We start from the raw sequence: 23,869 nt of genomic DNA on the forward strand, positions 1-23,869 counted from the left end.
GATGATCTTTATGGCCTTCCTGTAGCATCGGGTGGTGTAGGTGTCCTGGAGGGCAGGTAGTTTGCCCCCGGTGATGCGTTGTGCAGACCTCACTACCCTCTGGAGAGCCTTACGGTTGAGGGCGGTGCAGTTGCCATACCAGGCGGTGATACAGCCCGCCAGGATGCTCTCGATTGTGCATCTGTAGAAGTTTGTGAGTGCTTTTGGTGACAAGCCGAATTTCTTCAGCCTCCTGAGGTTGAAGAGGCGCTGCTGCGCCTTCTTCACGATGCTGTCTGTGTGAGTGGACCAATTCAGTTTGTCTGTGATGTGTATGCCAAGGAACTTAAAACTTGCTACCCTCTCCACTACTGTTCCATCGATGTGGATAGGGGGTGTTCCCTCTGCTGTTTCCTGAAGTCCACAATCATCTCCTTAGTTTTGTTGACGTTGAGTGTGAGGTTATTTTCCTGACACCACACTCCGAGGGCCCTCACCTCCTCCCTGTAGGCCGTCTCGTCGTTGTTGGTAATCAAGCCTACCACTGTTGTGTCGTCCGCAAACTTGATGATTGAGTTGGAGGCGTGCGTGGCCACGCAGTCGTGGGTAAACAGGGAGTACAGGAGAGGGCTCAGAACGCACCCTTGTGGGGCCCCAGTGTTGAGGATCAGCGGGGAGGAGATGTTGTTGCCTACCCTCACCACCTGGGGGCGGCCCGTCAGGAAGTCCAGTACCCAGTTGCACAGGGCGGGGTCGAGACCCAGGGTCTCGAGCTTGATGACGAGCTTGGAGGGTACTATGGTGTTGAATGCCGAGCTGTAGTCGATGAACAGCATTCTCACATAGGTATTCCTCTTGTCCAGATGGGTTAGGGCAGTGTGCAGTGTGGTTGAGATTGCATCATCTGTGGACCTATTTGGGCGGTAAGCAAATTGGAGTGGGTCTAGGGTGTCAGGTAGGGTGGAGGTGATATGGTCCTTGACTAGTCTCTCAAAGCACTTCATGATGACGGATGTGAGTGCTACGGGGCGGTAGTCGTTTAACTCAGTTACCTTAGCTTTCTTGGGAACAGGAACAATGGTGGCCCTCTTGAAGCATGTGGGAACAGCAGACTGGTATAGGGATTGATTGAATATGTCCGTAAACACACCGGCCAGCTGGTCTGCGCATGCTCTGAGGGTGCGGCTGGGGATGCCGTCTGGGCCTGCAGCCTTGCGAGGGTTAACACGTTTAAATGTCTTGCTCACCTCGGCTGCAGTGAAGGAGAGACCGCATGATGATGCCTCAGTTTTGGTTTTTCTGACCACTTTCATTCAGAAGGCAATACTGGTTCATAAATCTGTTTTTTTAACACAGCTTATCTATACATTTTAAACAAAAAGATAGCATTCTATAGGTATACATGTATCCAGCAATCTACGTCCAATGTTACACCCGCAGGAGGCCTTTTGCCTTTTGGTAGGCCGTCATTGTATATAAGAATTAGTTCTTAACTGACCTAGTTAAATAATGGTTAAATAAATAAATACAATATTATCATTTCATACAGTGAGGGAAGTCCCTTTTAAAACAATACTCATTCATGGATTTGAATTGAACATGCAAGAGCACAATATGTGAATTGAAGGATTACCCAATGCAGAAAATAGGCCTAATCTTTGATGCCATCTTGAGGATGTAAGAGAAAGTAAAATCTGCAGTTGCTTCATTCATTTTTGAACGTATAACTTAATGATATGTAGCCACTGATTCTTGAAGAATGCAATTTATTAACGCTGCATGAGCTTAGTTCAACTGTAGTACCCCATCAGAACCCAAAATATAAGATTGTTTTGCTCCAATGTTCGTAAAGAAAGTAAATGTAAACATCGGAGGCTCCCGAGTGCCGCAGCTGTCTAAGGCACTGCACTACCAGCTATAATAATATTTGGTACTATACACAATGATATAATGTCCCGATAATGTTATGTGCCACACAGGCCTCTCAACCAAGCTTGGCCAGAAGACCGGTCTCAAATACAGGGAAACTACTACACAGTATGTTACTACAATCCAGAGTGTACACCATAACCGTAGGTGCACACATGCCTATAATTGGAAATTCCCTGAATAGTGCATACAGTTGGTGAAAGTATTTTATGTTGATTCATATCAACCACCAACGTAAGCATCCTACTAGTTTGAAGTAATCCATTGCTAATATAATGTGTAAATGTTTACACAAGAAGTTGAGATAGATGAGAACAACCTGATCACATTTTTCATATCAACTTCTCTCAAGCCCCACTCCCCATGTGCGAACTATTTGATAACAAGAAAGCATGCGGAAACGCTCTGTCACAATAGATGGGGCGGGACTTGAAGCGAAACTCCAGGTTCCAAAATGGCAGCGTCCATGGAGCTAAGCTTGAACAATTTACCCTCCGATCCTTTGCTGTTAATGTTATCCTTTCTTGACTTTAGAGATTTGATCAGGTATGTATAACACGCTTCAGAGGGATAAATGCCTGTGCACAAAATACCATACGAGTTTATGTTGCGTAATAGAGCTATGCTTAGCTACAGAAGCTGGCTATAGTTAGCGTTCTCAAGATGTTGTTAGCTAAGCAAATAATTCACTTTTGTTTACTAGCTAGCTTGCTATTGCATGACACTGTGTTGTCTTTCCTGGTTGTTTGGTCATTAGTCTTATTCAATATGACAGTTGCAGGTATATTTATTGCATAAAAATGTAACTTTCAATTAGCCGTGAGCTAATTTACCGTCGCTAGCTAGGGTTGGCTAGTAGCTAGGCTAATGCTGCGTTCCTAACCAAGTGGGAAGGTGGTATTTAGTAGTTACATAAAGAATCCACTTTAACGCCCCTCCAATTGGTAATTACTTATGGGAAATGTCTATCATCCATGTGTTGACGTCACCTACTAAGAAATGACCTAGATAACAGCATTTTCGGCAGTAACATTTATTATTTATAAAAAATAAATAGTTATGTTTTTTTAACACTAATTTGTTTACAAGCATGATAGCTCTACTTTAAGTTGATTGGGCTTGTTGGCCATCAGCCAATCAGTGTTTCTCAACGAGTTCAAAGCACTTGAATGCAGCCAACTTGTTTTTACGACTTCACAGCTGATAATTACCGCCTTCCCACTTTGATATTAAAGCAGCATAATGGTTTGTTTTGGTTTCAGATGCCTTGTTGTAGCTAGCTAATGTTACTTCTCCGCTATCCCATTCAAATTAGACTGTAAATGTTATTAGACATTATACCGCGTCTATTCCCAAAGCTGTCTGCCGCCTGTAGACGCTCCGACGCTGTACACAAATGCTCTGTATAAACAAAAAGAGCCCAGCACGGGATACAATTTTCGAAACATTTGAAACTTAAAGGTGCGATATGCAGAAATCGCTCCGCCATTTCCTGGTTGCAAATTGTTTTGTTTATATGACAAAGCAAAGCAATGCATAGTGTTGAGAATCATTGTACAATCTAAACTGCTGTGAAATATATTTTCAATAACCGAACAATATTGTTTTTTCAGCTGTTTGAACCTGGTGTACAAAACCGAATGTAAAAGACTCAAAAACGAAATTTAGGAAGAGGAATCATATAAATGGCACACAGAACATATCTACCGTTTCTTGTACTTGCTTTAAAGACTGCATGACAGAAAACAGCCACAATGGGCAGAAGCTGGTCGTTCCTGGGTATGAGAGTACTTGAATCTAAAGAATTATTTGTCTAGATTTGTTTTTTGTGCAGCTGAATAAGATTAATTTACATGAAAAACTGCAGACCCTAAGTGTATATTTTGTATTTTAAAGATTATTTCTCACTCGTATGAAAGTTAAGTTCCAAAAGTTTACAATACCTTATCGCTAGTGAGGTGTATTTGCGTTTAGATAGAGCGTCGGTATTGAACGGAGAGCAGGGATTATAGTTCATGAGGGAGTCAACTGTGATCAGTACCATGAGCTGAGAACCCAAGGGGTGCAGGCTGTAATCTGGGTATACCCAAAGACGAAGAGAGGCCCAACTCGGCTGAAAATCTTTGTCCCTCCAGCGGGTGGTGTTTTTTCGTTTCGCCCACCAAGCAAGGTGTTTTTGTATGGAGGTCAATGAGAGAGTGTTAAATTTGGTCATCAAAAAAATGTATGGCTGCCAGCTGTGCCATCAGAGTCCCTGGGTTCGCGCCCAGGCTCTGTCGTAACCGGCCGTGACCGGGAGGTCCGTGGGGCGACGCACAATTGGCCTAGCGTCGCCCAGGTTAGGGAGGGCTTGGTCGGTAGGGGTGTCCTTGTCTCATCGCGCACCAGCGACTCCTGTGGCGGGCTGGGCGCAGTGTGCGCTAACCAAGGTGGCCGGGTGCACGGTGTTTCCTCCGGCGCATTGGTGCGGCTGGCTTCCGGGTTGGATGCACGCTGTGTTAAGAAGCAGTGCGGTTGGGTTGTGTATCGGAGGACGCATGACTTTCAACCTTCGTCTCTTCCGAGCCCGTACGGGAGTTGTAGCGATGAGACAAGATAGTAGCTACTACAACAATTGGATACCACGAAATTGGGGAGAAAAAGGGGTAAAATTCAACAACAACAAAAAATGTATGGCTTATTTGTTCTGTGAGATTTATTTGATCGAATAGAAGTTTGGTAATGCTTATGTTGTTACGGAGTGTATTGATATAAGGAAGACATTTACGTCCGGGCAACTTTGAGAACACTTTATATCAGAATGGCAATGCATATTCATGACATGAGGCTAGTAACATAGCATCTCCATTGAAAACAGGCGGAAACGATAGGCTGGAGCTTTACAGCCTGCAGTGCCGCTTCGTGGACATTGTTTTTTTATTTAATTTAACTAGGCAAGTCAGTTAAGAACAAATTCTTATTTACAATGACGGCCTACCAAAAGGCCTCCTGTGGGGACGGGGGTTGGGATAAAAAAAAATGTATTTATTTATGAGGACAAAACACACATCATGACAAGAGACAACGCAACACTGCATAAAGAGAACCCTAAGACAACAACATAGCTCGGCAGCAGCACAACATAGTACAAACATTATTGGGCACAGAAAACAGCACAAAGGGCAAGAAGGTTAGGGCGGAGAGACATGTATCTTTACAGTATATCGATAATGTTTGGTATACACCTTGGGTTCTTGAGAGCTACTTATTTGCAAGACTATTAGCGTCCGGGCTAGCTAATGCTAACCTGGATCTATTGATTTTATAAGCCTCAAATTATTCTTCCCTGTATGAAGTGTGATTTCAAGAGAAATTGGCTAGCTAGTATAAATAGCAAGCTAGCTTTGCCGTCTTATACAGTTGAAGTCGGAAGTTTACATACACTTAGGTTGGAGTCATTAAAACTCGTTTTTCAACCACTCCACAAATTTCTTGTTAACAAACTTTGGTTTTGGCAAGTCAGTTAGGACATCTACTTTGTGCATGACAAGTAATTTTTCCAACAATTGTTTACAGACAGATTATTTAATTTATAATTCACTGTATCACAATTCCAGTGGGTCAGAAGTTTACATGCACTTAGTTGACTGTGCCTTTAAACAGCTTGGAAAATTCCAGAAAATGATGTCATGGCTTTAGAAGCTTCTGATAGGATAATTGACATAATTTGAGTGAATTGGAGGTCTACCTGTGGATGTAGTTCAAGGTCTACCTTCAAACTCAGTGCCTCTTTGCTTGACATCATGGGAAAATCAAAATAAATCAGCTAAGACCTCAGAAAAAAAATGGTAGACCTCCACAAGTCTGGTTCATCCTTGGGAGCAATTTCCAAACGCCTGAAGGTACCACGTTCATATGTAAAAACAATAGTACGCAAGTATAAACACCATGGGACCACGCAGCCGTCATACCGCTCAGGAAGGAGAAACGTTCTGTCTCCAAGAGATGAACGTACTTTGTTGTGAAAAGTGCAAATCAATCCCAGAACAACAGCAAAGGACCTTGTGAAGATGCTGAAGGAAACAGGAACAAAAGTATCTATATCCATAGTAAAACGAGTCCTATATCAACATAACCTGAAAGGCTGCTCTTCAAGGAAGAAGCCACTGCTCCAAAGCCACCCTAAAAAAGCCAGACTACGGTTTGCAACTGCACATGGGGACAAAGATCGTACTTTTTTGAGAAATGTCCTCTGGTGTGATGAAACAAAAATATAACTGTTTGGCCATAATGACCATCTTTATGTTTGGAGGAAAAAGGGGGAAGGTGGCAAGCCAAAGAACACCATCCCAACTGTGAAGGTGGCAGCATCATGTTGTGGGGGTGCGTTGCTGCAGGAGGGATTGGCGCACTTCACAAAATAGATGGCATCATGAGGCTGGAAAATGATGTGGATATATTGAAGCAACATCTCAAGACATCAGTTAGGCAGGAACTTAAAGCTTGGTCGCAAATGGGTCTTCCAAATGGACAATGACCCCAAGCATACTTCCAAAGTTGCGACAAAATGGCTTAAGGACAACAAAGTCAAGGTACTGGAGTGGCCATCACAAAGCCCTGACCTCAATCCTATGGAGAATTTGTGGGCAGAACTGAAAAAGTGTGTGTGAGCAAGGAGGCCTACAAACCTGACTCAGTTTCACCAGCTCTGTCAGGAGGGATGGGGCAAAATTCACCCAACTTATTGTGGGAAGCTTGTGGAAGGCTACCTGAAACGTTTGACCCAAGTTAAATAATTCAAAGGTAATGCTACCAAATACTAATTGAGTGTATGTAAACTTCTGACCCACTGGGAATGTGATAAAAGCTGAAATAAATCATTCTCTGCTATTATTCTGACATTTTATATTAATAAAATAAAGTGGTGACCCTAGCTGACCTAAGACAGGACATTTTTACATGCATTAAATGTCAGGAATTATGAAATACTGAGTTTTTAAATATTTTTGTCTAAGGTTTATGTAAACTTCTGTCTTCAACTGTAACAGCTAATTTGAGCTAGCTAGCTGTCAGCTGATTGAATTTCTACAGGTATCGCACCATCACATCCTGATATACCGAAATTCATGCAAAGAACCTGCTAACTAGCAATAACTTTTTTATTTTCTATCCATAGTTGCAGTTTTGTGAGTAGACGACTCAACGAGCTTTCCGGTCACAACCCATTATGGAAAGGCCTCTGTTTGAAACATTGGCTCTTAACTGAGTAAGTCTGTTGATCAACAACAAAAAACATGGATTTCATCAGCCTATGGACAGTGTAAAGCCTGTGTATGAGAATCTTGTCTAGCAAAGAGTAGAGTTGTAGTTAACTTCCTCTGGTTTGTGGTGAAGAGTAACAGCAAAACATTCACGTAAAAACGTTTCAAATTGAAAAGGATTCAAAATGGCTTGGACCAACATTCTTTTCATCTCTTATTTGATGTAATAATTAGGAATGTTTGTATTGAATGTGTTTATTTTGCAAACGGAAATTATACATATGTTTTATTAAGCTAAATATTTTGTTGTTGTTGAGCAGGTCAGACAAAATTCAGAAGGTTCAAACCTGGAAGGAACTCTTCCGAGAGTTCTATACTGACTTGGGTCGTTACATTGATCACTATGGCACCCTGAAGAAAGCCTGGGATGACCTGAAGAGATACCTTGACCAGCAGTGCCCCAGGATGATTGCCTCTCTCAAAGGTAAACCTCCACAAGGAATACACATCACCACTTTAGGAGATTCGATAGCTGTGGGATGGTTCAATGGAACCATTAGGCCTTATTGGGGCGGCAGGTAGCCCAGTTAGAGCGTTGGGACACTAACCGAAAGGTTGCTAGATCGAATCCCCGAGCTGACAAGGTGAAAAATCTGTCGTACTGCCCCTGAACAAGACAGTTATCCCACTGTTCCTAGGCCGTCATTGTAAATAAGGTTTTGTTCTTAACTGACTTGCCTAGTTAAATAAAGGTTATGTAAAAAAAAGTAGAAAATGATCTTAACCTTCAACCAATATGTTGATGGATTTCCAAATGTATTGGATAGAAAATCCATACCTTGCCTAAGTCATTTTATGATTTCCCCTGAGCAGAGGGAGCAAAGGAGGAAGAGCTGGATGGCATTGAGGCCCAGATTTGTTGTAAGCTTTCAAATGACTATCGGTGCTCATACCGGATACACAATGGGCAGAAGCTGGTCGTTCCTGGGTATGAGAATTCATCAATTCAAATAATTGTTTGTCTATTTATTTTTTTGTGCTGCTGAGCTGAATAAGACGAATTTACATGAACAAATTTACATAAAAGTATACTTATGGTAAAAATGATCTACCCCTATTTTCTTCCAGGTTAATGGGAAGCATGGCCCTGTCTAACCACTACCGCTCAGAGGACCTGCTGGATATTGAAACGGCAGCAGGTGGCTTTCAGCAGCGCAAGGGCATGAGGCAGTGTTTGCCCCTCACCTTCTGCTTCCACACAGGCCTCAGCCAATACATGGCCCTTGAGGGCACTGAGGGCCGCAGCCACAGCGAGATCTTCTACCACTGCCCGGTCAGTTTTCATATGAGACCCCGGCCCCCTCCCCAATTACAACTGGGAGACAGCCTTTTATTCTCACACACAGGTTAAGGATGAAAAGAATAAGGAAGTGGGTAGCATTGCTTAGTAATAATAAACCACTCCTTCATTTGAGTGTTATATAACTTTCAGTATTTGGGACAGATATAACTCATTGCAACTGGGGGGAGCCATTTCCAAGCTATCTCGCCACGTCAGTTGCAAACAGCTTTCAGTGTTTACGTTTCATAACTTGTCTGGGGCAAGGACAACTCTTTGCCACTGGGGGCAGCCCTTTTCTAGCTATGGTATCTCACCACAGGCAGGAGATAATGTTGAATAATGGAAATTAACTAATGGCAGTGGTGGAAAAAGTACCCAATTGTCATAAAAGTAAAGATATCTTAATAGAAAATGACTCAAGTAAAAGTCACCCAGTAAAATAATACTTGAGTAAAATTATAAATATCTTAAGATATACTTAAGTATTAAAAAAATTAAGTATAAATAATTTCACATTCCATATATTAAGCAAACCAGACAGCACACTTTTTATTGTTAAATTTAAGGATAGCCTGGGACACACTCCAACACTCAGACATAATTTACAAACAAAGCATTTGTGTTTAGTGAGTCCGCCAGATCAGAGGCAGTAGGGATGACCAGGGATGTTCTCTTGATAAGTTTGTGAATTTGACAATTTTCCTGTCCAGCTAAGCATTCGAAATATAACGAGTACTTTTGGGTGTCAGGAAAAATGTATGGAGTAAAAAGTACATTATTTTCTTTAGGAACGTAGTGGAGTAAAAGTTGTCAAAAATATAAATAGTAAAGTACAGATAGCCCAAAACTTCTTAAGTAGTACTTTAAACAATTTTTACTTAAGTACTTTACAACACTGACTAATGGATGACTAATAGGATTGTTCTACATTTTTCTATTATAGGATCAAATGGCACAAGATCCATCTGCAATTGACATGTTCATCACAGGTATGATGAGCTATTTGTTACATATATTATACAAATATTTCATTGCAACATCTCACTGCAAGTTGAGCAATTGTAAACTTTTATTTGGATGCCTAACAACTAGGTTGTTATGCACATCTTGGATTTGTTCAAGGTACAGGGGAAGCAGCGCCTGGTTAATCTCTCCCCAATCAGACTTAAACAGGAAGGCACTGATCCCATTCTTCAAAAGAAATAAATACAATACAACACTCCATGAATGGAATAATTTAATTAACCATTATTTAACTAGGCAAGTCAGTTAAGAATACATTCTTATTTACAATTAATAAAAAAAATGGAACTCTGGATTATTTGCTCAATTAATATTTATTGATATTCAATGTGTTAGTTCCTCAACATATGGGTTTGAACTTCTAATGCAGTGTCTCTCACTTTCTCATTATTTTGCTTCCTCTTACTCTAATTTCTTTAGGGTCCAGCTTTACTGAGTGGTTTACCTCATACGTCCATAATGTGGTAACAGGAGAATACCCCATCATCCGGGATCAGATCTTCAGGTAACCTCCATTAACTTTCCCTTTCTGGAATACCTAACAGGCACATGCAGGAAGGTCGTAGTTTCTGTGTCATTATGGCAATATGTAGTAAGGCTGAACCCATGTCGTCGACTGGTCGATTGTTTGGTCGATAGGCTGTTGGTCGACCAAGATTTATTTAGTCGAGCAGTAGCAAAAAAAGATATACAGTACCAGTCAAAAGTTTGGACACCTACTAATTCAAGGGTTTTTCTTTATTTTTACTATTTTTTACATTGTAGAACAATAGTGAAGACAAACTATGAAATAATACATGGAATCATGTAATAACCAAAAAAAGTGTTTAACAAATAAATATATTTTATATTTGAGAATCTTCAAAGTTGGCACCCTTTGCCTTGATGACAGCTTTGCAGACTCTTGGCATTCTCGTAACCAGCTTCACCTGGAATGCTTTTCCCACAGTCTTGGAGTTCCCACATATGCTGAGCACTTGTTGGCTGCTTTTCCTTCACTCTGCGGTCCAACTTATCTCAAACATCTCAATTGGTTTATGGTCGGGTGATTGTGGAGGCCAGGTCATCTGATGCAGCACTCCATCACTCTCCTTCTTGGTCAAATACACAGGCTGGAGGTGTGTTGCGTCATTGTCCTGTTGAAAAACAAATGATAGTCCCACTAAGCACAAACCAGATGAGATGGCGTATTGCTGCAGAATGCTGTGGTAGCCATGCTGGTTAAGTGTGCCTTAAAATCTAAATAAATCAGACCGTGTCACCAGCAAAGCACCATAACGCCACCTCCTCCATGCTTCACGGTGGGAACCACGCATGTGAACATCATCCGTTCACCTACTCTGCATCTCACAAAGACAGCGGTTGGAACCAAAAATCTAAAAATGTGCACTCTTCAGACCAAAGGACTGATTTCCACTGGTCTAATGTCAATTGCTTGTGTTTCTTGGCCCAAGCAAGTCCCTTCTTGTTGGTTTCCTTTAGAAGTGTTTCCCACAATTTGACCATGAAGGCCTGATTCACGCAGTCTCCTCTGAACAGTTGATGTTGAGATGTGTCTGTTACTTGAACTCTGTGGCTTTTATTTGGGCTGCAACCTCTGAGGCTGGTAACTGTAATGAACTTATCCTCAGCAGCAGAGGTAACTCTGGGTCTTCTATTCCTGAGACGGTCCTCATGAGAGCCAGATTCATCATAGCGCTTGATGGTTTTTGCAGCTGCACTTGAAGAAACGTTGAAGGTTCTTGACATTTTCCTTAAAGTAATAATGGACTGTCGTTTCTCTTTGCTTATTTGAGATGTTCTTGCCATAATATAGACTTGGTGTTCTACCAAATAGGGATATCTTCTGTATACCACCCCTACCCCTAACTGATTGGCTCAAAAGCATTGGGAAGGAAGGAAATTCCACAAATTAACTTTTAACCAGGCACACCTGTTAATTTAAATGCATTCCAGGTGACTACCTCATGAAGCTGGTTGAGAGAATTCCAAGTGTGTGCAAGGCTGTCATCAAGGCAAAGGGTGGCTACTTTGAAGACTAAAATGCATTTTAGATTTAACACTTTTTTGGTTACTGCATCATTCCATATGTGTTATTTCATGGTGTTGATGTCTTCCCTATTATTCTACAATGTGGAAAATAGTCAAAATAAAGAAAAAACCCTTAAATGAGTAGGTGTGTCCAAACTTTTGACTGGTACTGTGTATCTACAGAAATAAGACAGATCCTGCTTCTGTTGCCTGTTTGAGTGTTTGTTTAATAGCCTACTGATTCCATGAGCACCAAGCATCACACAATGACATGTCAAGTAAACAATTTCACAAATTTGTCTGTTTTTAATCTTTGCTTTGCTGTAATAAAGGCTTTACACTTAATTTTGTCAGAACAGCATATCTGGTATTGTTTATAATTTATTGTTTACACTGTTCAAATTATATTATTGATAATTATAATAATGCTCCATGTAATGTCATTATCATCTATTATCATAGACTTGTATAACCACCATTTGATTTTTAGGCCTAAGAGCGTATCCTGTTTAGTCTTAATACCATAACTTACTTAGGCTGAAAAACATCCCCACAGCATGATGCTGCCACCACAATGCTTCACCGTAGGGATGGTGCCAGGTTTCCTCCAGGCGCGACGCTTGGCATTCAGGCCAAAAAAGTTCAATCTTGGTTTCATCAGACCAGAGAATCTTGTTTCCTTTTGGCAAACTCCAACAGGCTGTCATGTGCCTTTTACTGAGGAGTGGCTTCTGTCTGGCCACTCTACCACGAAGGCCTGATTGGTGTATGCTGAGTGCTGCAGAGATGGTTGTAAACAATTGTTGGAATAATTACTTGTCATGAACACGAAGTAGATGTCCTAACCGCCTTGCCAAAACTATAGTTTGTTAACAAGACATTTGTGGAGTGTTTTAATGACTCCAACCTAAGTGAATGTAAACTTCTGACTTCAACTGTAGTTTTGGCAAGGCGGTTAGGACATCTACTTTGTGCATGACACAAGTAATTTTTCCAACAATTGTTTACAAAAAGATTATTTCACAATTCCGGTGGGTCAATAGTTTATATACACTAAGTTGACTGCCTTTTAAAACAGCTTGGAAAATTCCAGAAAATTATGTCATGTCTTTAGAAGCATCTGATAGGCTAATTGGCATCATTTGAGTCAATTGGAGGTGTACCTGTGGATGTATTTCAAGGCCTATCTTCAAACTCAGTGCCTCTTTGCTTGACATCATGGGAAAATCAAAATAAATCAGCCAAGACCTCAGGGGGAAACAAACAAGCATACTTCCAAGGTTGTGGCAAAATGGCTTAAGGACAACAAAGTCAAGGTATTGGAGTGGCCATCACAAAGCATTGACCTCAATCCTATAGAACATTTGTGGGCAGAACTGGAAAAAGTGTGTGCGAGCAAGGAGGCCTACTAACCTGACTCAGTTGCACCAGCTCTGTCAAGAGGAATGGGCCAAAATTCACCCAACTTTTTGTGGGAAGCTTGTGGAAGGCTACCTGGAACATTTGACCCAATTTAATCAATTTTAAAAGTTATGCTACCAAATACTAAATGAATATGTAAACTTCTGACCCACTGGGAATGTGATGAAATAAATAAAAGCTGAAATAAATAATTCTCTACTATTACTCTGACATTTTACATTCTTAAAATAATGTGGTGATCCTAACTGACCTAAGACGGGGAATTTTTACTGGGATTAAATGTCAGGAATTGTGAAAAACCGAGTTTAAATGTATTTGACTAAGGTGTATGTAAACTTACGGATTTCGGTTTTATTTTTTTATACATTTTCAAAAATTTCAAACCTGTTATTGCTTTGTCATTATGGGGTATTGTGTGCAGATTGGTGAGGGGAAAATGTATGTAATCCATTTTAGAATAAGTCTAATGTAACAAAAATGTGGAAAAAGTCAAGGGGTCTGAAAATTTTATTTATTTAACTAGGCAAGTCAGTTAAGAACAAATTCTTATTTACAATGACGGCCTACCCCGGCCAAACCCAGACGACGCTGGGCCGGTTGTGTGCCGCCTTATGGGACTCCCAATCTTGGCCGGTTGTGATACAGGTCTGTAGTGACGCCTCTAGCACTGAGATGCAGTGCCTTAGACCGCTGCGCCACTCAGGAGCCCCGAATGCACTGTAGTTGATTCGATTAAAACACAGGATGTGTCTAATATATGGAAAAATACACGTTAAAAAAAATGTTGGCCAATCGATTGGTCGAAATGAACAGACAACTCTTGGTCGACCAAGATTTTGGTTGGGTCGGGACAAACATTCAAAGCAAGGCTTCCAATGGATTTTGAAGGTTTAATAAGCTTTTTCACTATTCACAGGTACGTCCATGATAAGCAGTGTGTTGCCACCACTGGGGATATTACTGTTTCAGTGTCTACCTCTTTCTTACCGGAGCTTAGCTCCGTGCATCCTCCACATTTCTTCTTCACCTATCGGATCAGGTACCACTATTTCACCTACTGATTTCAGCTCCTGATGATGATTTAAAAAGATACATGTGTAAATGGATCATAATACACCTGTCATAACTTCCCCTAACCTTATGCATTAAATTCTACCCTCAGGATTGAAATGGCAAAGGATGCCCTCCCTGAGAATGCTTGCCAACTGGACAGTCGTTATTGGAAGATCACCAATGCTAATGGCAACGTGGAGGAGGTCCGTGGGCCAGGCGTTGTTGGTAGGTGACTAGACTAGAGAGGATTCCGTAGACTTACCATAATGTTTCATTCTTAATTGTCTCCATTTGGTAGCAGAGGGCAAAAACCTGTTATGATCAAAGAATGATTTACAGCTAACAGATTACTAATGTAATTATCATGTTATACTAATTAAACAAGTTAACATTTCATGAGTAATTTATGCAAGAGATATACTAACCGCATGACATTGTCTGCAGGAGAGTTCCCGGTGATGACTCCGGGTAAAGTACATGAGTACGCCAGCTGCACTACCTTCTCTACTACCTCAGAGTACATGGAAGGCCACTACACCTTCCACCGCCTCAAGAACAAAGAGGAGATCTTCGACGTCTGCATCCCCCGCTTTCACATGGTTTGCCCTCCGTTCCGTGAGTCAATTGTACGGTCGGTAAGTGTTTTATGGTTTATGAGATGGAGATGAGTAACAATTGGATTCAGTTTTAAGAAACTTGGTAAATCAATGATCAGGGCCAACTTTTAGGTTAGGGTTATTCAATTAAAATGTTTTGTTGGTCTTTTTATTTGTCCATTTTTGGTAATACAACAAATGGTAAAGTTTTGAAACAAGAACTTGGTTTAATATTTGCTCCCCCCCATCAGCAGGGATCGGCAAGGGATGTTTCAAGTGCATCTTTTAACGAAGACAACTCGTCAGACACCGATGACCATAATGAGGGTGAGCTTCGTGGCATTAATATGGCAGCCCCAGGGGGACGATGCCCACGCCACATCTGATACACTTTTCTCACCACAGGACTCAATTAGGAAAGGGGCTAGGAAGGACTTTCACAATTACATAAGAGTCAATTTTGTTTTTGTTTGTAAAGCTGTATTTACCATTGGCTGATAGTCATTGCCCTGTGTGAACCTTTCCACCCCAGCTCGATGAGATACTACCACAGCCTCTGCAATATGCCCTCCCATGTAAATCCAAGATCGCTCCATTGTTTGTTTTCTTTTTTTTCAACAATGGAGCGATCTGGAACTGGACATTGTCTATTGAGAGCAGGGTTGTCACCTCTTTTTCAATAGTAACATTGTTCATTCTCTAGCTGGCTGCCTAGTGTATAGAGCTAATGTGTAGATTGGTGCTCTATCTAAATCCTGAGTATTCCCTTTTTTCCTTGGCGTATGTAGTGTGTGTAGTCATATTCCTTGTATAAAAAGCCACAGCATCTCTACAGGTCCACTGTGGATGTATTGTCAATGCATCATCAAAAATTGCTTATTTTTACATTGCAGCTGTTTCTGCAGCAGTGTAAAACATGTGTAACTATGATGATCTTAATCAGAGATGGTCACTGCCAGTGGTTTTCAAACCAACAAAAAAAACAAGGAATTATATGGAAACACACAACTCATAAAAGCTGGGATGTTTGCATATGCTAACAACAATGACAAAGAGAAGCCCACATCAAAGCTGTTGTGCTACATTGGATGCTGTCTGAATATCTAATCGATATTCAGGAACATGTTAATGTGGGCTTGACTCTGTCATGCATTATCTCTGTCATGCATTAATGCATATCATATTTTATTAATTGCAATGTGATTATGACTATGATCCTTTGAAAGTCTGCAGAAACAAACAACTGTTTAGTAAAGCAGCCAATCAGTGTGCAGTTTCTCATAGAAATCTGAATGTTTGAACAATGAGCTACAGCATCACACCCCTCTGTATTTATTTGGACAGTGAAGCTACAATTAGTAAATTTGGTTCTACTCCAGCATTTTCAATTTGACATAAAGTGTTTTATATGAGGCGACAGTACAGAATGTCACCTTTTATTTGAGAATATTTCTATACATATCTGTTTTGCTGTTTACAAATGAATGCACTTTATGTACAGTGCCTTCAGAAAATACTCCCACCCATTTACTTTTTCCACATTTTGTGTTACAGCTTGAATTTTAAAATGGAATAATTTGAGATTTTGTGTCCCTGGCCTACACGTAATACCACAATGTCAAAGTTGAATTATGTTTTTAGAAATGTTTACAAGTTAATTAAAAATGAAAAGCTGAAATGTCTTGAGTCAATAAGTATTCAACCCCTTTGTTATGGCAAGACTAAATAGGTTCAGGAGTAAATTTGTAAGTGATTTGCTTAACAAGTCACATAAGTTGCATGGACTCACTCTGTGCAATAATAGTGTTTAACATGATTTTTGAATAACTACCTCATCTCTGTACCCCACACATACAATTATTTGTAAGGTCCCTCGGTTGAGCAGTGAAAGTCACACAGAATCAACCACAAAGACCAGGGAGGTTTTCCAATGCCTCGCAAAGAAGGGCACCTGTTGGGTAAACATTTTTAAAAAGCAGATGTTTAATATCCCTTTGAGCATGGTCAAGTTATTCATTACACTTTGGATAGTGTATCAATACATCCAGTCACTAGAAATATACAGGTGTCCTTCCTTACTCAGTTGCCGGAGAGGAAGGAAACCGCTCTGGGATTACACCATTAGGCCAATGGTGACTTTAAAACAGTTAGAGTTTAATGGCTGCAATAGGAGAACACTAAGGATGGATCAACAAGATAGTATACTGAACAAAAATATAAACCCAACATGCAACAATTTAAGCAATTGTACTGCGTTATAGTTCTTATAAGGAAATCTCATTAGGCCCTAATCTATGGGTTTCACATGACTGGGCAGGGGCGCAGCAATGGGTGGGCCTGGGAGGGCATAAATCCACCCACTGGGTAGCCAGGCCCAGCCAATCAGTATTAGTTTTTCCCCACAAAGGGGCTTTATTACAGACCGATCTGCGGTTGTGAGACCGGTTGGACGTACTGCCAAATTCTCAAAAATTATGGTAATTTATCTGGCAAAAGCTCTAGTGGATATTCTTGCAGTCAGTATGACAATGGCTCGCTCCCTCAAAACTTCTGTGTTGTGTGACAAAACTGCACATTTTAGAGTGGCCTTTTATTGTCCCCAACACAAGGTGCCCCTGTGTAATGATCATATTGTTTGATCAGCTTCTTGATATGCTACACCTGTCAGGTGGCTGGATTATCTTGGAGGAGAAATGCTCACTAAAAGGGATGTAAACAAATTTGTGCACACATTTCAAGAGAAACTTTTTGTGCGTATGGAACATTTCTGGGATATTTTATTTCGGCTCATGAAACATGGGGCCAAGTCTTTACATTCTGCGTTTTTATTTTTGTTCAGTATAGTTACTCCACAATACTAACCTAATTGACAGAGTGAAAAGAAGGAAGCTTGCACAGAATAACACATATTCCAAAACATGCATCCTGTTTGCAATAAGGCACTAAAGTAAATCTGCAAAAAATGTGACAAAGAAATTAACTTTGTCCTGAATACAAAGAGTTATGTTTGGGGCAAACACATCACTGTGTACCACTCTTATATTTTCAAGTAGGTGGTGGCTGCATCATGTTTTGGGTGTGCTTGTCATCGGCAAGGACTAGGGAGTTTTTTTTAGGATAAAAAGAAACGGCATAGAGCTAAGCACAAGCAAAATCCTAGAGGAAAACCTGGTTCAGTCTGCTTTCCAACAGACACTGAGAGACAAATTCACCTTTCAACAGGACAATAACCTAAAATACAAGGCCAAATCTACACTGGAGTTGGTTACCAAGATGACATTGAATGTTCCTGAGTGGCCTAGTTACTGCTTTGACTTAAATAGCCTTGAAAATCTATGGCAAGACTTGGAAATGGCAATGTCTAGCAATGATCAACAACCAATTTGACACTGCAAAAATAATGTGCAAATATTGTACAATCCAGGTGTGCAAAGCTTAGAGACTTACCCAGAAAGACTCACAGCTGTAATCACTCCCAAAGGTGATTTTAACATTCACACGACTCAGGGGTGTGAATACTTATGTTAATGGTTTTTATTTTCAATACATTTGCAAAAATATCTAAAAACATGTTTTCACTTTCTCATTATGGGTTATTGTGTGATATTTAATCTATTTTGATTTCAGGCTGTAACACAACAAAATGTGGAATAAGTCAAGGGGTATGAATACTTTCTGAATGCATTGTATCTAGTCTCATTTGTTTTTTCCTCAAGTCTTTGGACAAATTCAAAGAATTTACAGAAGAACAAGAGAAAGTGTAAATTACAGAGCAACAAAGATCATACCCCCGCAAAATGCTCCCCTCTCACAATTACCATAAACAGAGGCGGTTCTCATTTTTCCTGGGGTATGATCTTTGTTATTCTGTAACTTTCACAGTCTTCATTATTCAATATTCGTTCATGATTATCCATAAGCATGGTAGCATCCACATTAACATCTATTCTTATTTACAATAAAAGTCACTCTAAAATAACACTACATTATTCACTGTTCAGTTCCTATTGGGTGAAACATAAACTGAAACACAACCAAAACAAACTGCACATACATCCAACAAGTATGTAGTCACAAGCTTGATGTATTCATTGCATGCTAGGAATATGGGACCAAATACTAAACTATTGACTACTTTAATAGAATAGAATATACCTAAAGTTCTTTCATTACTAAACGGTAAAACAGATATGTTTGAAAATACCCTAAAATAAAAGGAGATAGATATTATGTGCTGTCGCCTCATATGAAACATTTTATCTCAAATTTAAAAAATGCTGGAGTATAGAGCCACATTTAAAAGAAATGTTGCTTGACTGTCCAAGTAAAATACATCGGAAAGTGTATATTGTCTGGTTTATATTGCTTTCTGGTGCAATTTCAGGTCATTAGAGGGACATTATCTCAGCTTTGAGCACACGTGTATCACTCATCTCAGCACGTACTTAACTGGACATGAAAATACCCTGGCTGAGCTGAGCAAATTCAGTTTTTCCAAGGAGATGTTTTAGCTTTGACATTGTTGCCAGGAAGATGTGTGCTGTTATGTATTATTTGAAAATAATTTCCTCTAAATATGGAATTAAGGCGTTTGCCTTCTGTTCTTCTTGTCTATGAATGGCAAGACATATTTTGTGGGTAATAACTGACTGTTTTAATCCTGTTTTCCCCTTGTACTTAGCAAAGCTGTGCAATAGTGTCTGGCTATTCTCTATGATAATTTCAAACCTCATTTGATTTGCATTTAGGTATTTGTTCAGTATCACTGTTTTTTACTTCATAAAAGTGTGTTTTTGTTTTTCTATGTTTGGGGTAAATAAACACTAAATGCTGAATTTGTAAGCACATTGATTTTTGTTCATGAATTGTTGTGATGGATTCATTTCATCGATATCATTTGTGTTTTTATATTCTATTACCTGCGGCTACTGAGAAATAGATTCATAAGAATCAGTTAGAAATTGGATGCGATCAATGTTTTTAAGACTCTCTTTGATAGAGAACAATTGTGCATACAGTACATTACACAATCTCTACAGAAGTAAACGTTGAACCAAGATGCCTATTGAAGAATATTGTACAAAATTATTCTTAATAGGCCGATCTTAGTTCAACTTTCACTTCTGCAGAGATTGTGTCAGGTTGAACGCACAATTCACAAAGAAATTCATCAAATTGTTTCATTAAAATAACAAGGGTGGTCCCACACAAATGGCATACTGAGACAAGCTCACAATTGTCTATTGTTTGTTTTGGAATGTGTCTTGATATTGCCAGATATTCCTCAAGTGGTCTCTGTTGTGGCCTGACCAACGTTCCTTTGTTCAGCTGTTGTGTTGGCCCACTGGTGTAAACCAATAGCCTCATTTCACCCATTCATGTCATGATAACTAATGTAAAGTAGGGTGCAATAAGTTGGACTTTCTTATGACTAGAATTCAGTCTGATATGACAACTGTATTACAGTTGTCAGTTTCAGTTCATTTTGTCCTCTATATAACACATTCCAAGGATGCATTGTACAACCCAGCTGTTAAATTTGCCCTGATATTCATTTTCTGAAACAGACTGGTGCAGACAGTTGTGGGGTCAGTTAGTCTACCTGAAGATAGGAGTTTCGGCCCAAAAGTTGGCCATTTTGAAATGCATTTCAACCTCCAACTTGGTATGGTTCATGTCATATGTAGATGAATAAATAATGAATCAGTCATTAAATTACTAACCCTTCCTCATACAATATTAGGAAATGGAAATGGTTGTACCCTGAATATAACATCCCACCTTGAATAATACTGAATTTATTTATTAATAGGTTGGTGTGTCACCACCAATCTGGATAAAATAAGGTCACCGCCGAACCACGCTCCCCAGCAGTGGTCAGTTTATTTTCTAAAGGGGAGGGGCCATGGTTATTTTGGGTTCCGAAGCGCTTGCTTGCCATTTTGCTCTCGTTGTTCGATGAAGCAGGGTAAGTAAATTCCTCTTTCGTTAAAATTGTCCAGCTTCCTAATAATTACTTAACAATAACTATAGGTGTATTTGAACCAAAAATATGAACAAACGTAGCTATTTGAGAGTTAATGTGATGTGGTTGGCTGTCTAGCGTGCATAGATTTTAGCTAACTTTACACAACTAATGTTAACTACTGCAGTTAATTTAATTTGAGTACGGCCAGTTGATCGGCCATCACTAGCTACTCTGTTGGTCAGGTTACTGTAAACCATATCCATATGAAACAGTATAACTTTAAACCGTCCCCTCGCCCATACCCGGGCGCGAACCAGGGACTCTCTGCACACATCAACAGTCACCCTCGAAGCATCGTTACCCATCGCTCCACAAAAGCCGTGGCCCTTGCAGAGCAAGGGGAACCACTACTTCAAGGTCTCAGAGCAAGTGACGTCACCGATTGAAACGCAATTTACCGATTGAAACGCAATTTATTGATTGAAACGCAATCTGCTGTCGATGGACAAGAAAGAGCCATGATAACTATTTTTGATCAGTCAGGGAAATAAAAATGCTGAAAACAAATTAGGTGCCTATTTAAAAAGATGGTGAACAAACTATGAAGGAAACATACTGGGTTTTTGGTGAAGGTACAGAAAATTAGCGCAAAATGTATATTGCGACATGGTCAAAATGATATGATATATCGTCAAACATAATATCCAGATATGTAATTGAATAGTTTTTTAATCCCATCACTAGTTAATAGCAGTCCTTAATCGAAACAATGACAAAGCAGTCACCACACCCCAGTTTTGGTAATACGATGAGGGATGTGGCCTGGAGAAATGTGACCACTGTAACCACTTACACATTTACATTGTTTACAAACAAGTTTATATTTTGGTCTCTGATGGTGTACAACAGTTGACCTAAGTTCGAGGCCTTTATGTTATTCTTCAATAATTAATTGGTATATATCATTAATTTATAAGTCCAAAAATTGATGTAGCAACTAAGGATTCCAGCTTTAATAAATGATTCTTGTCTCCTTTTTTCTCTCCAGACGTGACAGTCAGCAAAAATCAAAATCATGAACAATTATTCTGGGATATGCTTAGTGTTCTGTTTTGCAATATTTGGATTGGGTAAGCAATACTTTTTGTTGTCTTCACACTCTGCCATTGAAGTTGGTTATTTTGATACTGTTGAGTCTCGCCTAGCTCTCGAACTGAAGGCCCTATAGCCATAGGGATCGCATTTACAATGCTCTGTCTAGCCGTTAGTAATCACTGCATGCAATACGGTTTTGGAATCCTCAAACTGTACTTTCATAGCACCCGAAAATCATTTTACAAATACAAAAGATGCATTTATTGTGCACCGTTCTAAGATTCCCACAGAAGTTTTTTTGCGTAGCTCAGGAAGTGCAATACAAACACATCTGTGGAAATTTGTGGTAAAACAGTAAGCTTGTTTTGTATCTGTGAAGTTCTTTTTGGATGATAATCAAGTTCAGTGTTCAAGTTTTCCAAAACTGTATCGCAATCAAGGATACATGTTTTTCTAGATGAATCACTCCACTTCCCTTTTGATTAGCTGCTGGGATTTGGTCAAATGTGAAATGCTCAGAGTCATGAGAAGGTGCTAAGTGTCTCACCTTGTTTTCTCAGGCTCTGCCATCCGCTGTGTCAAATGCAAGGATTACACAGGGAGCTGCACAAAATCACAGGACTGCAGTTATGAGGATGCCTGCCTGACACTGACTGAGAGAGGTGCAGTAAAATGTGTAATCTGAAACAAATGATGAAAATCCTCCATGTCTCTGCGTTACCCTGTAACTCCTATGTTCTTTGGCACAGGGGGACAGACGTATCGGCAGTGCGTCAAGTACTCTGACTGCGACTACAATCGACTGGCCCAGATGTTCCCAGCTGTACCAAACTTCAACTACAACTGTTGCACCGGTGATCTATGCAACGGAGCCACATCCATTGGCACTGGCAAGCCCTTGCTGGGCCTTCTTGCCTCATTGGCAGTGATGTGGTGGTGCATGCACTAACTTCTCCTCACACTTACGCCTTAGAAGCTCTAATGCTGCCACTCGACTGAACAGAAGCCACTGATGGAACGGCAAGCAGGAAGATATGGGTTAATGGCTCATGCTGAAATTCTGCCGTATTAGTATTTGCCTGATTTACTGCTGCACATTTCTAATATTGAATTTGACTCTTTGCACTAATTGGATTTTTAAAGCTTTCTACGATAACCTATTGGTTGATTACCAATGCTTTGTGCTTCAGCCCAAAGGCTGAAAATAAGAAATGTGCTCACAGCTCATGAGTTTGAAAAAGGGATATCATTCAAACAATCCTCTTTTGAGGCTAGTATAATAGACTTTGGCACTTAATTTCCATCTAAGGGGGTTTACTATAGGTTGTCTATAGTTTGCCGACCAAAGTTACTGTAACGTGTTTAAATGTAAGGGATAATTTGAGAAATGTTTTAGTTTTTGTGTGTCTGTGATTGAGTGGACAAAGTATTGTATAATTCAAAATGCAAATACTGTGGAATTGATGATGTGGAATTTAGAACTAAAGGTTGATCCGTTTGGGAGAGAAGTTTGTTCACACGCAATGCCTTCACTGCTCTTTTACTGCCTAGCGGCATACCCTGTTACATAACATTGCTTTTCCTGTTTAATAGGAATCGATTAAACCAACCAAATATGTTTTAAAGGGCGCAGTAAAGACCTTTTTGGATTAAATATTTCACGTGGATGGTGTTGTCTTTTTATTTTAATCTCTGGCCAATCAAAAAAATTATTGCCAAATAAGCCATATTTATTTGTCAGAAGGATGCCTTCATGTTTATTCTGTTTACCCTCATGTTTGGATTCAGAGGAATGTATAGCATCGTTTGACAGTGGACTTCAACAATCTTAGTATTGACGAATGGAGTTTGTTTTGTGAAGCTCTCAGCATCTTCGGTTAGAAAGAGGAGCTAGAAGAGTAGTGCATACTTATTCATTTTCCTAATCTACAGCATAACCCAAGGAGTCCCTGTAGTGGTGAACTAATGGTGTATCTTATAAGTGAAAATAGCATGTTCTTGAATGTGATTAGAGATATGTTTCAGAAATTGGTTTTAAAATGTATGCTAATATCTCAGCAAAATGGTTGATTATAGACTTTTATGAACAGGGCAGGATCTCAAAATGTGTTGAATACTCCATTACTTTTAGTATGTTAATTAAGAGTTAAACTGAGCAAGCATTGAGAAATGCATCATACAGAACATTTGC

General features: G+C 39.9%; 2 protein-coding genes across 4 annotated transcripts; both read left to right on the plus strand.

Moving 5' to 3' along the window:
- Positions 1-2,271: 2,271 nt before the first annotated feature.
- Positions 2,272-19,457, plus strand: fbxo3 (F-box protein 3). 2 transcript variants are annotated; one of them, XM_020477507.2, is made up of 11 exons: positions 2,272-2,454; positions 7,064-7,153; positions 7,469-7,632; positions 8,022-8,136; positions 8,277-8,481; positions 9,434-9,479; positions 9,934-10,018; positions 13,883-14,005; positions 14,129-14,244; positions 14,464-14,654; positions 14,867-19,457. In XM_020477507.2, the coding sequence occupies exons 1-11, from the start codon at positions 2,363-2,365 to the stop codon at positions 14,999-15,001; spliced, it is 1,362 nt and encodes a 453-aa protein (XP_020333096.1). In that variant the 5' UTR covers positions 2,272-2,362; the 3' UTR covers positions 15,002-19,457. The 2 variants fall into 2 exon arrangements, with proteins under 2 accessions (XP_020333096.1, XP_020333103.1); XM_020477514.2 differs by having other exon boundaries at positions 2,313-2,454; positions 14,870-19,457.
- Positions 19,458-20,465: 1,008 nt separating this feature from the next.
- On the plus strand, positions 20,466-23,346 carry cd59a (CD59 molecule (CD59 blood group) a). 2 transcript variants are annotated; one of them, XM_020477553.2, is made up of 4 exons: positions 20,466-20,583; positions 21,632-21,713; positions 22,239-22,340; positions 22,428-23,346. In XM_020477553.2, exons 2-4 carry the CDS (start codon positions 21,659-21,661, stop codon positions 22,625-22,627), a joined length of 357 nt encoding a protein of 118 aa, XP_020333142.1. In that variant the 5' UTR covers positions 20,466-20,583; positions 21,632-21,658; the 3' UTR covers positions 22,628-23,346. The 2 variants fall into 2 exon arrangements, with proteins under 2 accessions (XP_020333142.1, XP_031664983.1); XM_031809123.1 differs by lacking the exon at positions 20,466-20,583 and adding an exon at positions 21,430-21,538.
- Positions 23,347-23,869: the final 523 nt, after the last annotated feature.

This window comes from Oncorhynchus kisutch, linkage group LG3, assembly GCF_002021735.2.
Source record: "Oncorhynchus kisutch isolate 150728-3 linkage group LG3, Okis_V2, whole genome shotgun sequence".
NCBI lineage: Eukaryota > Metazoa > Chordata > Actinopteri > Salmoniformes > Salmonidae > Oncorhynchus > Oncorhynchus kisutch.